Raw genomic sequence first — 14,651 nt, forward strand, 5'->3', positions numbered from 1 at the left:
TTGGGCTGCAATTTTTACAGATTTTAACTTCGATTCTTTCCTGAACGGCCAAGAGATATAGTGATTTTAAAGATATATATTGTTTTTATATTTTAAGATAGTAATGAGAGATTTAAGATAAAGAAATTAGACAAGCAAATGTTTTTGTATAAAAGGTCAGAAACAAACAACAGCAACTTTGACAAGACCTTGGGTTGCATTTTTAACAGATTTCAGCCCTTAACAAAGAAATACCCTTCTTTCATGAAAGCCAGTGGGAGAAAATAGAGTGTGCTTTAAAAGAGATAGTAAAAAATAACATTTAGATATTGTAAGATATAAATAAGAGAAGATGTTGTAATTATAAAGTAGATATTAAGCTAAGATATTTTGTTAAAGTTCAGAAACAAACAACAACATTATTTTCATTCTGCAGTTTGACAAAGATTCTTTCATGGAATGGTACGACATTATGTGCTTTGTAATATAGAAAGAGAAAACATATTTTATGACAATATGATTTTAATAAGAGAAAATATTAAAATGACATTTAAAATTTAACATTTTAAAGATACTTCAGCATAAAAGTTTCCTTGCACATCATTTTGCAGCAACTATTTTTATCGGGGCTGTTAAACAATGAATCCCATCCCATAAATGTGTGTGTTTACATAATAAATGTCAGTGTACTGTGCATATTAATGTTGTATTGTGTGTGTGCGTGTGTGAAATATTTATATGTATTTATTTATCTTTACCAATAATTGAAATTATAAACGTTTTTTTTATACTTTTCGTAACTTTAAACATAAAATATATATAAACACAGACATGTGCACAGCACACATACATGTACAGTATTATTTAAACAAGCTTTTATTCTGGATGCGATTAATCATATGACAGCCCTTATTTTTATTAATAAACATTAAAGTCAGTAAGAAACTATATGCAAACTATATTCACTGTAGATGTTTTAAGATAATACAATATTAATAAGAGAATATATTAATAAGATAAGATAATACTATCATTTAGCATACAAGGTCAGAAATCATGAAAGAACATGACATTGGATTAAGTCATGATAATGGGTTCATGATGATGTCAGTATGTGCGGTTAAGAGCTATGATCTCACCCGTGATTAAAGATGATTAATGTTAGATCAAGGACAACACTGCCTTTTGCTAAAGAGTGATGTTCTGCTAAGTGAGTCAACATGGACTTTCCGGTGACTGGACACAGATTCTGCCCATGATAATGTGCTTCTATGTAAGCAGTGATGATTACTAACAAGCAGAGAACATGTTCATAAGAAAACAACTATTTCCTTTGTTGACTGCAAAACACTCAGACACACGCCGCACAGTGCCGTCCGGCAGCCAAAGGAGCTTGATCTTCCCTCTAAGTGCAGCGCTGGCCCCATCCGTGGACGCATAGCTGCCTGATGAGTCAAGAATGTGGTTACATGCCTTAAACATGAGCTATTACTGAACACAGGCCCCACTAGAGCACAGCCAGCTCGCTCATTCACAGAGAGGGAGGGTGAGAGAGGGAGGTGGCTTAACAATAGAGAGGCAGGAGCACTCTCGGCTCAACTCAGAAGTGAGCAGACACATCTAGCTGAAAGAGCGTGGACAGAAAGCCTGGTTGGTTTTTTAGCCCTGATCTTCGGAGGAATCATCTGTCCCTCCGATATCCTACAGGGCAGAGATTGAGAGGCGTGTCGGGAAGATTTTTCTTCTGCTGTGGGAAATAGACCTGTATGCCCGTTGACTTGGTGATCCCAACTCCGCTGTGGACAGACATGCACGAGAGCGAGATGAGGCTGAAGATGCGTGTCAGGCGCATCAAGGAGGGACGGGATCTGAGAGGTGTGTGTGATTTAGATATGAATTTGTGTTCGATATGGTGGTGAGAGCTTTGCATTCATACGTTGCCAGTTTCATAACATTTTCCCTTGTTTTGTGTGTATGCGTGGCATATACTGCATTTATATATATATATATATATATATTGGTGTCATGTGGCTTAATGCAATGTCTACACAATGAGTGAAGATCTTACCATTCACACAGATGGAACTTAAGAAAGAGCTGAAAGTAAATGCAAAATATGGGGCATTTTTCTTTAAAAGTATAGTTTTAATGAAAATCTATTATGATCAATTTGCACGTTCACAGTAACTGTTCTGTGTGTATTTTGTTTATAGGCCTTAGGGCTCTGTCGCTGTCTTTGATTTTTTTTTATGAATATGAATATTCAGTAGCATTCAGAAATATGTGATCTGTCTCTAAGTGGGACCCTAATGCATTCCAATAATCTCAGCTATTTGGTTGCAGTACATATTTAATATGGAGTTTGCCAAAACGTTGCAGGTAAGTTTAGTGAAGATTTCGAGCAGACTTCCGTTGAGTCTTGCACTGACTGCACTGGATGACATTGAGATTTGAAATATGACATTGTGTTTTATCATCATTTACTTGCTGGAGTATCATGTCCCCCTGAACAAATTTAGCATGGTTGTCGTAAGCCTCTGCAAAGCCAGGCCCTAAATACTAAAGATCTCTATTTAGGCACACATAATCATAGGGCTGGCTAATGCACATTTCATTGTAAACACCTTAGCACAGCTCTTCTTTTCTAGGATGTAGAGTGTAAAGAATCATGTGATCAATAAGTTGAAATATACAATCTTATTATAGGGCTACTTCAAAAATGTAAAGCAGCATTTTGTTTACAGTGCACTCTATGAACGATCACACTAAAAGTGTGTAGGGTGTGCATTGACCAAGCAACACATTGTGCGTTGCAGGAATTCTCTGGACAGATTTTCTTGGGACAGGTAAATAGACACTTTCCACAGTTGCACATTGGTTTTGTTTCACTGCTAATGCTACCCGACTGTCAGACTTTTACTCGGTTCTAAAATTGTTCTTTCACGGTCATTTTTTCTTATTCTGCCAAGCTTACTTAACCCCCAAATGCAACAGCACACTGATTATTTCCCCCAAAAGTGGGGAAAGCAAACTTAGGAATGTCTAAAATTAACCGTATCCCACAGTTATAATGGTTCCACAGTTCTAATGGTTCCAGAAAGAGAAAGAAAAAATACCCCAGTACAGTATAAGCGTTCTGTAGGAGAGTATAGTGCAGGGTTGTACTGACCTGTTTTACTCTTGATTGAAAACAGTGGGTTAGTGTAACTCTTGTGCACCATGTGAAGCAATAAAGACATTTTGGGGGAATTGAATTGTGGATGTCAGAGTACCCTAGATAGCTAAGTGAGAAAGAAGTTCTTGCCAAAGATCAGATTCTGAAATTCTGACAGTTCAGATCACATAACCAAGCACATCATATTTTTGTGTATGACCATAAGCATATAACCGTATTTTTGTGATGTTGCTGAAATAAAACAATTCAAGTTTTCCCGAGGCTCAGTGGTTAGAGCATGAAGCCAGCAAAGCCAAGGTCATTGGTTCGATTCCAGGGGTTTGTACATAGTCAAAAACAAATGTAGAATAAAGTCGCTTTGGATAAAAGCTTCTGCCAAATGCATTTTTGTAAATGTAAGTATGCAGTATGCTACTTTATTTGTTGATCTTGTAACATTGTTTAGACCGGTGGTGTTCAAACTGGGGGCCCCAAGACGGATCCAGGGGGGACCTTAAATTTGATGGCATTTTATGAAATATAGAAATTGATCATGAAATATATGTAATCAAACAACAGAAAAAATATCAGCACCCAAAATTATTAATGTTCCAGCATTGTAAAACTGAACATGTTTTTGGTTTCATAAAAAATTTGGGGGGGCACAAAGGGGGCCTTGCAACAAAAAAGTTTGAGAAGCACCGGTTTAGACTGTGAATCAATAGTAGGCTACAGTTATTATTAAATTATACACTTGCAATACATTTGAAAACAATACTATGTGCAATATATGTTCAACTGTAGTAAACTTAGCTAGGATTTCAATACAATATTAATATGATTGCATTAGTCAAATACAAAAATATATGCTTTCTGTATGGAGGTTGTTCAGATTGTGTGGAAATCTAGTTATGGCTATACACATCAAAAATGTGCAAAAACAATAAAACAATTTTTGCTACAGCGAGGTAGCGCCATGTAATGCAACTCTTCATTCAATGCAGTTCCGCCTGGCCCTCCGTCAGCCCCAGCCCTGTACACTCGAACGCAGTGACATCACACTTCTGGAATGTTAGCCATCAGGACCGAGAGGCCGGTCTGCCCTAATTCAGTTAAAGCTAATGCTAGCTCTGCTACGAGTCATCTCTGTTACCTATCTGCTACTCTCTGATTTGGACATGCAAATGGATTTCACCTTGACCTGTGATGTCACAAAACTGGCTAATATTTTCCGCAGACACGGGACCTCAGCTCAGACCATGCTATACTGCCTGTGCACCAAATAATATATCAAATTGGTAGTGTGCAGAGTTTGGCACATGTGTGTGTGTATCTTAAAGTATAGCAGCCCAGAGACAGGCTGCTGGCCACCCACGTGTTGAGCAATGATGTCATCCTACTTGGCGGTTGCTTTTAATAGCTGGAAACAGACAACCCTTGAGCTTAGCCTTTAAGGGCCATGCACACAACTGGAACATTGGGATCTCATAAGCAAAGCACTGATTTGAATATCCTTTCTGTCTTCTGGTGTTCTTTCATATAATCTTGTTGATTTATTTCACCAAGCCGAGTGAATGGAAGCTCACCTTCTAACTAGTCCGAGGTATCTCATTAAACTCCAGGAATGACGCCAATGCCCTGAGGTTACACCGGTGTAATTTGAGTAACACTGACACTTTTTTCCGTGACAAGACCGGGCCGCGATGTCATCTGTGACTCAGTTTGTGAAAAGGTGTTTTAAACAGGTCTGTTTGGTTTGACTCAACACTGGTCACACAGCGTATCTAATGGCCTCGCCGAATGATGTCATGCGGACGTTACATCGACAGAGATTGTGATCTGAGAAAATAAATGTTTGAATTGGTTGGGTACAGTAGACGGATGGATGGCTCGGCAAATGAATGCATCCGTAAATTGATAAATTAGGAATGGAATGGACGAATAAGTATGCTTTTGTGTCAACACTCTCCAGTCACATGCGTTTGCTTACAGGCACTTAACTCGTGTCTCTGAGCTCATCTGCTTTGGTCACTTTATCCTTTCTTTCTGTTTCATAATATAGTCATCTCCCAAATGTTTACCTCGGTATTAGCATGCAGCTGTGTGTGTAAGACAAATGATCCAGTCAAACTCAAACACTAACCCAGAATGATGTCATTGCCCTGCCCGCTGTCCTTTCATGGAGCGTGAGGTAACGTGACCCAGATTTTGAGACGAGTAGGGATTCTAAATAAGCGTTTAAAGTTACACCAATGTGTTCTCTTGGTCGTGATTGGAACTATTAAGGTTCCTTTGCTGTCTTTATTTGGCTTGACATTCATTTAGTAGAATTAGAATTAGAGTCATTTGAATGTGCATTTGCATGATGCTGTTTTGGGGTCTGATGAAATCTGTGGCTAATGAAAAGAAGGTGGGATCACATAGGCTGCTTTAGAGAAGCAAGACCTCAAAACCCCTGAAAGAACAGGAGCCACTATGTTGCATGGAAGAAGTACCATTTAAAAGTACCAAATAAAATATTATGTATTTATACTTGTAGATATAGCTAGTGATTAATTTATTAAAAAATGATGTTTGTAGTGAATGTTTATTTAATTAGATGCAACAATATAGTTCTAAGTCAAGTTCTGAAGTTTAGCTTTAAATATTATTTACAGTATAATGTAACATTTGTATAATTTTCTTTGTAGAACTAAGTGAAAATATATTCCACATTAAAACTAACGAAATATGATTAGTTACAGAAAAGTTGTTGACTCCTGATTCTTAACACAGGAGAATGGTAGCTTGGTTTGAAGTTAGTTTTAATATCGCAAGCTCTTATTTTATTAATTCTAATTTATTTTTATTTCTATTTATTTTTTGCTTTTATTGTGACAGGACATTTGAGAGCTGAAAGGGCAGATATGGGGAGCGGGATGAGCAAAGAACTTTTATTCTATATTATATTATATTGTTTTTCTTCATTTCTTCATATATATCTTGTTACACAAGTCAGGGCTATTTTGTGAACTTTTATGTACACAAGCGAGTGTTTGTGTGCCCTTTTGGCAATAAAATAGCTCTCTAATGATCAGAAGCTGGAACAATGTCAGAATAATTGCGTGAGAGCGCATGTGTGTCATAAAGTGTGTGTGTTTCCTCTGAAATCTGGTTGGGTGTCTGTGTTCCTGTGGCCTGCCTTCTTCCCGGAGTGTGGAGATGAGATCATTCAGGAAGTAAAAGACCGGAGAACCAGACACTGACACATAATCTACCCTGTTAAGTGGCAGAACTTGCCATTCATCCGCCCATTGGTTTTACCATTTCCTTCTCATGAAGGGGGTTAGGGACTCCTACCAACCCAGCATTAAAAGTCATCAAGTAGCCAGTTATGAAAGCAGAGCTATATGTAGCAACACCCTAAATCTGTTACATACAGCAGGTTTCTTACAAAAATTCTGTCATCATTTACTCTCCCTCTTGTCATTTTAAACCGATATGACTTTCTTTCTTCCTTAGAACACAAAAGAAGATATTTAGAAGATAAGTTGGTAACTTTAACTTCAGTGGTGTGTCAATTAAAAGGGGTAAAAAATGACCACATATTCTTAAGGAGCCAAACGTGTTTTGTCCTGGTGAGGTTGTCACCTACTGTATTTCTATTAGATCTACTGTACTTTGGTTTTGTCAGAACAGAAACGACAGGATGTTTCTTCAGAGGCGGAAAGGCTTCTCAGCCCCTGTGGAGTTTGTGTTTGGGGTTCATGTGTAATTCAGTTGGGTAGGATGTTTGGAAACCCCCTTCATTGTTACAATTTTTCCATTCTTACTGTTTAGTAATTGAGTTTGCAGTAAAGTATGTGCGTGTAAAAAGCTCAAGAGGAATACAGTGTACTATCTATTGTATACTGTTCTGGTTACTTTGTTTGCCCTCGGTTTTTTCCCATTAGTTTTATTTGTCCTAAAACTCTTTTCTACTCTGTATTCTGTCCAGGTGGCTTTGCGGCTTTCTCATCCTGTTTTCCCGATTCGTGTCAGAGTAAACCAGCCACTCTTGTGCCCCTCAGCTTGTCCCAGCCCTGCCTACCTGTGGCCAACATTGGTCCCACTCGCATACTTCCCCACCTGTACCTGGGCTCCCAAAGAGATGTTCTCAATAAGGTCAGTACAACAACAACAACAAAAAACAATTAAACGGCTTGTTGTGTTAGCGTTGCCTACAGACACCTAAAACGATCAAAGGTGGTATTTTCACTCTTTCGCAATGATTCTCAATGCGAAGACATAACAAACTCATATGGCATATTTAGATAATCTAAAATACTTTTCTTTTCCCCGGAGGGTGTTTGCGCATACCATGGAATCAGTGAAACTTATCATATCTCTCAACATTAGATAACAAGCAATCGAATGCATTCCAAAAAAACATTTTCATTGATGTCAGCTTGACTTAAATGTAAGCCCTGTCAAATTGGAATAAGACTCACCGGCAAAATATTTTTTCATGACATATCCTTATATCTTTCTTACTTGAAAGAGCTTTGGCATGCATGACAAGCAGAAACACATGCAGTTGGAATCCATGGTAAAGGAGGATACAAATATAGTGTGATGGAAATGATCTGTTTGGGTTTTTTCCACATCTGTCTCTTTTGTTTATAGATATTATGAGAAGTAAAATGGACTTTCTTCAAACCTTTTCACAGGAGCTGATGAGACAAAATGGAATCACCTACGTTCTGAATGCCAGTAACACTTGTCCCAAACCTGACTTCATCGGCGACAACCACTTCCTGCGCATTCCCGTCAACGACAGCTACTGTGAGAAGTTGCTTCCGTGGTTGGAGAAAACCAACGAGTTTATTGGTAAGAATGTCGTACTGACACCGTTTCCGATAAACCTCGACCACATTTAGCGTATGGTCGTGATTAAAGCCAGTTGGGTTAACACAAACCATGTGTGCATCAGCAGTGTGCAGGGAGGTATGAGTGATGTCAGCATTTGAGGTGTGCGAATGAGATCACCTCATGCTTTGTCTGCAGTTTAACAGCCGAGCTGCTTTTGACCAGTTTGCCATTTCTGTCTATCCACAGACAAAGCCAAGGTGTCAAACTGCAGAGTCATCGTCCACTGCTTGGCTGGCATATCCCGCTCTGCGACCATCGCCATCGCTTACATAATGAAAACTATGGGTCTGTCATCAGACGATGCCTATAGGTAACTGCACTTCTATTGACATTCGGGCACAATTGACGTTAACAAAACAGCATTGTTGTTGTATATGTTGTGTTTGGATGCTCACCTTTAGCATTAGCATAGGATGCCAGGCCTTTATAACTAGCTTCCTTGTTCAACTAGTTTCACCAGAACGACAGAGTTGATGTTGTGCTAAGAAGCATTATTACTATGCTGCCGTTATGAAAAACAACCATTGTGTTATGAGAGTAAAACTACAACGACGTTTAGCTATTATATATTATATATTTTTTGTTATGATGGCTTAAATCAAAACAAAGCAACGGCAGTTTGCTTGAGAATAATTGGAATGCACAATAAAAATTCATTTTGGAACCAAACTCTTCAAATATACATATACAGTTAATTCCTGCACATATACTATATAAACACAAGCATTTATTTATATCGTGAAAAGCACTATTTTAAGTATTGAGAGAATGCATTTGTTAGTAATCAAAATCCAGTGCAAATCAGCACTGAACCAATAATCTTTACTCAGAGTTCAAGAGAGGCTTATTTGCTTATATTTGATGTTCATCAGATTTGTGAAAGATCGTCGGCCATCGATATCTCCAAACTTCAACTTCCTTGGTCAACTTTTGGAGTTCGAGAGAGCTTTGCAGATGAAGACAGTACCTTGTGACCCCATGAGGTTAGCAGTGAAGCACCATGAGGACGTGGAGGTCAGAAGCACGGAGCAGCAAAAGACCGATCACTCCGAGCAGAGGACTCCCGAACCTACAAAGATCACCGCAAAGCCTCCATCGCCTACCTCACTACAGAAAGACCTGAGCTCACTTCACCTGTCTTCAGAGCGAATCCTTCAAAACAAAAGGCTCAAGTGCTCCTTTTCCCTCGACATAAAATCTGTCTACACCTCGAGCCAAAACCAGCAATCTTCTTCTAATCTCTCAACATTGGACTCTGGGAACAAGCTGTGCAGACTCAAGAGTTTAAAGAACAGCAATAATGTGTGTCAACACCCTTCGACGGTGGAATATCAAAGCTCTATGGAGTCACACTGCAATGGTGTGTATAGCAAGTCTAGAATAAGCCCGCAAAGAGAGAGGCGAGAATCCGGCGGCTTTGAGAGGTTATCCGCCACCCCGATGTCCCTGAATCTGAACCAGGGGCCAAGACCCCAGGATTCCATTTGTGAGACCAACTTAAAGACACCGTCTTTTCTCAGCTTGCCGTTGAGTACATCTGCTACTTGGACCACGCACAGAGGAACGAATCAGGCCACCACCCCCATCACACCCACGGGCGATTGGTTCTTCGGCTCTAATTTGGCACCATCTGGAACGGCTTCAGGGAGCTCCCTGCACTTTGGCAGCGGTCCTGCTTACGTGGCTTTTAGCCGCGGCGGCAAAGCTGACACCTCCAGCTCCGGCGTACATCAGAGAGACAAAATGCAGGAGCAACGGGACTTTCAGAACAGCTGGCTGGAGGAAGGAAAAGTGGTGGTGTGTAGCATATCGCAAGTGGACACGAAGTACAAGCGGCGCAGCTGCCAGATGGAGTTTGAAGACGGTATTAACACGACGCAAAGCAGTGAGGAATTTGGGAAGCTGGGGAAGCAGTCCAGTTTCTCCGGCAGCATGGAGGTCATTGAGGTATCGTGACAAAGATGAGAATCAATCGCTCTTGGCCGACACTTAAGCAATAACACGAGTGACATGATTGAGGAAAGTGCAGTTGTGGAAAAGCAGTCTGTTGTGTGATGTAGTTTGTGATTATGGAGCTGAAGTACTGACTGAGAGAGATGCACTCACACCAAAGACCACACAGAGCGACATTATTCTGATTTGTCATGCAATGGTACGTTTGTAATGAAGGACATAAAGCACACATATTCTTCTAGCAAAGACAATACAATTTATGAATGACATGTTCATGCCGATTTGAATGCAATTTAGGGCAACCACACTTAAACCTCTTACCTTCTGCATGAGGTGAAACTGTATATGTATGCCCAATTTCAAGATGATGTAATTGCTGTGCGACATTTATTTTTTGCAATTGCCCGATGTTCTATTTAGCTATCATTTGAGTATAAAGGGCATTTGCATTCAATATCGTCACTATTCAGTGTTATATAATTGAGTGAAAAAATGAAGTGTATGTTCAAGCTGAGATACTCTCAGCATCACTACTGTGCACTGAGCATGCTCAGAACGGCTGGCTACCTACAAGACAAGCTGCATTCAGCAGCACTATGTACTAAGCTTTAAATCTAGACATTTTTACATATATGTGTGTAAAAGAAATTTACTTTGATTTTAATGGTTTATTTAAAGTTTCACGCATTTGTTGCTTTAATTTATTGTATGGGTTTCATTCTGGCAATGAGCAATAATATATTATTTGAAAAAAAACTGTCTGTGTTTTTTGCATGTGTTTGAGTGTCTGGTGCAAACACAACATATACACACATGAAATAAACATAACATAATAATGTCCTTGGATCCAGAATTGTAACTCAAGTCATGATGCTGGACACATTCACTCTGTAATATTACAGTTATCAAAACTGTGATACAGCATACAGTAAATAGAGTTATAAGAGTCACATAAATGAAAACTATGGGCCAGATTAACTAAAAGCTTGCGGCAGCGCAAACGCCTCTTTTAGCGTCAAATCCTCCCCTACTGTATGTATTTAATTCAGAAATCAGAAATGTCTGCGCCTATATGCGTTTTTCTTATTGCGCTCACAAGCTAGTTTGCCCTGTTTAGTAAATATGGCCCTATTAAGAATAAAACAGTGTATACAATATTAAAGAAGCTAAATTAGCCATTAAAAGTCTGGATATCTGAAGTGAAATGCATATGGCAATTTGGTAGATTGGCAATTTGGAGATTGTTGTAAATCTCTCTTCCCCTGTTGGGTTTCACATCAGAAATGTTCATGCTAATAGTTCACCACACTGCAGGAAGTCAGAAAATTATTATGGAACCATATGGTTTAATGAAGAAAATAGCTTAGACATATGGACTAGAATCTGTTAGAGGTAGAGCTGTAGAGATAATGCATAGTACTAAAAAACATGTATAAACCATGTCACAGCTAAATCACCAGGCTTAATTAAGCTCTGTGAGAGTTATTGTTAACACTTAGTTGGTGTATATATTATCCACACTGGCCCCAGTGAAATTTACACTTTTAAAAAGTGGTAATAAATGAACTCTTACTAGCGAGTTCAACATTTAACTCTTACGGAGTTCATCAAACATCTCATAGAAATGTTAATCCAACTCTTCAGAGAGTAAAACGACACTATCTTAGATTTAAATGAGATTAATTTGATAATGACTAGAGATGTTAATCTTACAAACAACAAATAGTTCAGATGAAAGTTGCTATTTATTGGTAAACTCATATTTTATTTGTTTACCAAAACATTAAAGGCAAAGACGTGTTTTTAACACTTAAAAAAAATCTCAAAACAACAGTCAAAACATTACACTTCATATAAAACAGTAAAATATACACAATGAACCAAATGGTTTCAACACATAAACATCAACTACAACAATGTGTTCTTAGTCTAACAATAGTTTAAACACTGCCTACAAAAACAGTGAAAATGCATAACATACCTATGGAACAAATGTGAATATGCACTCTTGATGTTTTCAAAAATGTGTTGTAAACATTACAAAACTGTGCAAAGGCACAACATACATATTCACATTCGCTCCATATGCACTTTGAACGTTATAGGGTTTATAATGCTTAAGATTAGCAGCTTGAACAACTGCATCCAATTCATTACCATCAACCACTTCTTAATGCATTAAAATGCTCACTGAACAACTCTGTAACAAGTTCTTCAACCACAAAATAAGAATGTTCACCCGACACAAGAATGTTTTTCATTTTACTGAAAAACGGAATTTTATTTCTCATCTCTGTGTTTATAACTAGACCAGATCTATATTCAGTGCCATCAAGTTTAACCCAACTCGTAGAATACATGTCAGTCTGCACTGTGACTTGTAAAGCCCTGGCTAAATCTTCAACTCTTTTTGCTGTAAACTCAGTGATTCCCAGTGACTTCCTATTGGATGTTTCCGTGCAAGGGGACTTTGTGATATTCTTAAAACCTTTCAGTATATTTTTTAACAGTCAAAAATCAAATCTCATACTCCAGAAGTGAAACAACGCCTATTTTCCTTATGCATGTAACTAATAGGGAACTAGACAGAGGCTTGTTTATTCAAAGGATAGTAAATACTAACAAGATACACCACTACCATTACAATGGTATGGGGATGGAATGCAATACTCAATGTGGTCACTCCGGCGAAGGAAGTCCAGCCATCCAGTAAAAACAACCATATCGTCAATCGACAAAGACACCGATTCTCTTAGTCGGGTTCTATTGAGGCGCTTGTCAGCCTGTGCGCATGCTGTAAAGTAACCGAATCGACCTCGAAAAATATTATTTTTAGAGCCATCTAGGCTTATGAAACCAATGTTACGATACAGTTCATGTAGGTTTTAATTGTGTTTCTAAATATGTCGTTTAATTGTGAATTTAGCTGGCAATCGTGGAAACATAAGTATTCCCCATTCACGGCTTGCTTGATTCACATAATAACTGCCCTAACTGCCCGGTGGCGCATTGCAAACATGGCCGCCGAGTGGAACAGACTTTGTTTATACTTTTTACTCTAAATATTTCTCATGGTAGGTTTATTTTTCAAAGTCAATTTCTAAATTTGCACATCCTAAAGACTTGTGACAAAATGCCCCAGTGTGGAAACCTGCCATTAAATATAAGAAGATTCAAGTGTTTATAAAAAAATTTTAAACTTTTTTTTAAAAATCGTCTTTGATAACTAAAATAGCAGTTTACATACTTATCTTTATGTGTGTTGAAGTCAAATGACATCAAAGCGACATTTTTTGCAAAATAGTACCCGACAGCAGGTCAAATGATAAATTACTGTTATAATCTCATCATTAAGAAAATAGGTAAGGAGAGAGTTTGGAACACAGATTTTTTATTTATGTGCTCAATAGTTATGATCAGGGTTCGAATTGAGGGGGGGCTAGGGCGGTCCCAGACCCCTCATAAGCCTTAAGGGACCTCTCATAATGTCTAATACAATGAACTTGGTGGGTCCCCTGGTTTTTAATTAAAACTTGACTAAAAACCCAAAATATTTTTTTGTCAAATGATCACTCTAAACAAAACATTATTGTCTGTTTCCAAATTTCATAAGATGCTAATTAAAATGACATATTGTCATAAAAATTACAATAATATAAACAACAAGAAACAAAGGAAAACTAAAAAAATAAAGACAATGATAATAGAAGAAAAGCTAAATCTCAATTTAAGAGATTTTACAAAAAACGAAATCTTGTGAATAAAAAACGTACAATGCAAAATAAAAAATAACTGTAAGATCGATAGTATGGTCACTGCAAAAATGACTGTGATGCAAACAATCATGATTGATGCTTGTACTGGCAGATCCGTTGATTATTTCATTTTTTTGAGGGCTGGTGAGAGGACTCCCGAGGAGCTTTGACACAATTCGAACACGTATGTTATGATATGTTTATTTTTAACCCCAAAATATTACAGATTACATCTTAAGTAGCCCCAACACTAAAAACCGAACAAGAAACGGATGCTGAATCACTCAAAGCAGACTCGAACAGCAATATAACCAATAACAGAGTAGAGCACTAAGGTTGATTTTTCAACATTAACATTGCAATCAACATCTAAATCTAAATGTGTATTAGTGAGGTTCATTGCTAAGTGTTAGAGACTGCTGTGGTAGGTGTTGTTTGGGCCAGACTGATTTGTGATGCTTTGTTATAGACTATCCATTTATAGACTTGACAGGCGAGGATTTGTGTTCTGTAGGCTATATGTGCAGAATCTAATTTCGGATGTGTTTATGTGTGTCTGTTCTGATCATTATAGACGTGTTTGTGCAATCGATGAAAAGACTTTCACATCAGTTTCTGCGAGTGCATTCAGACAGCTCAGCACTACCGAAGGTGACCAATCACTCGATAATGATCCGATGTCACACACACACCATTGGCGCTTAAATTTATAGCCGCCCTTGTCTGACTGAGTGGTTTCAAATCTATGAGTCCTAATTGTCTTTTGCATGCCAGATTCCTTGTTAGAGTGTAATTAGGAGCAGGACATAATGATGAGAGTATGAGAGATATAATTCACACATCATCCGCTGGCCTCATTTGGCAACGGCACACTAAGTAATAGAGAGACTGTGCAAACGTTGTCAGGGCAGGGCAAAGCG

At 38.2% G+C, this 14,651-nt stretch overlaps 1 protein-coding gene across 2 annotated transcripts; it reads left to right on the top strand.

Moving 5' to 3' along the window:
- The first annotated feature begins 1,512 nt into the window (after nt 1-1,512).
- dusp8b (dual specificity phosphatase 8b) lies at nt 1,513-10,724 on the top strand. Of its 2 annotated transcripts, none has more exons than XM_079466421.1 (5): nt 1,513-1,854; nt 7,110-7,276; nt 7,822-7,981; nt 8,210-8,333; nt 8,896-10,724. In XM_079466421.1, exons 1-5 carry the CDS (start codon nt 1,746-1,748, stop codon nt 9,977-9,979), a joined length of 1,644 nt encoding a protein of 547 aa, XP_079322547.1. In that variant the 5' UTR covers nt 1,513-1,745; the 3' UTR covers nt 9,980-10,724. The 2 variants fall into 2 exon arrangements, with proteins under 2 accessions (XP_079322547.1, XP_079322548.1); XM_079466422.1 differs by having other exon boundaries at nt 1,566-1,854; nt 7,183-7,276.
- Nucleotides 10,725-14,651: the final 3,927 nt, after the last annotated feature.

The sequence above is a fragment of the Barbatula barbatula genome (genome assembly GCF_947034865.1).
Source record: "Barbatula barbatula genome assembly, chromosome: 10".
Taxonomy (NCBI): Eukaryota; Metazoa; Chordata; class Actinopteri; order Cypriniformes; family Nemacheilidae; genus Barbatula; species Barbatula barbatula.

Excerpts from the sequence above, each read along its gene's own strand:
- dusp8b (XM_079466421.1), top strand. The coding sequence starts at position 1,746 with ATGCCCGTTGACTTGGTGATCCCAACTCCGCTGTGGACAGACATGCAC. Across the intron at positions 1,855-7,109 it reads GGAGGGACGGGATCTGAGAG|GTGGCTTTGCGGCTTTCTCA; the intron begins GTGTGTGTGATT and ends TATTCTGTCCAG. Across the intron at positions 7,277-7,821 it reads AAAGAGATGTTCTCAATAAG|GAGCTGATGAGACAAAATGG; the intron begins GTCAGTACAACA and ends ACCTTTTCACAG.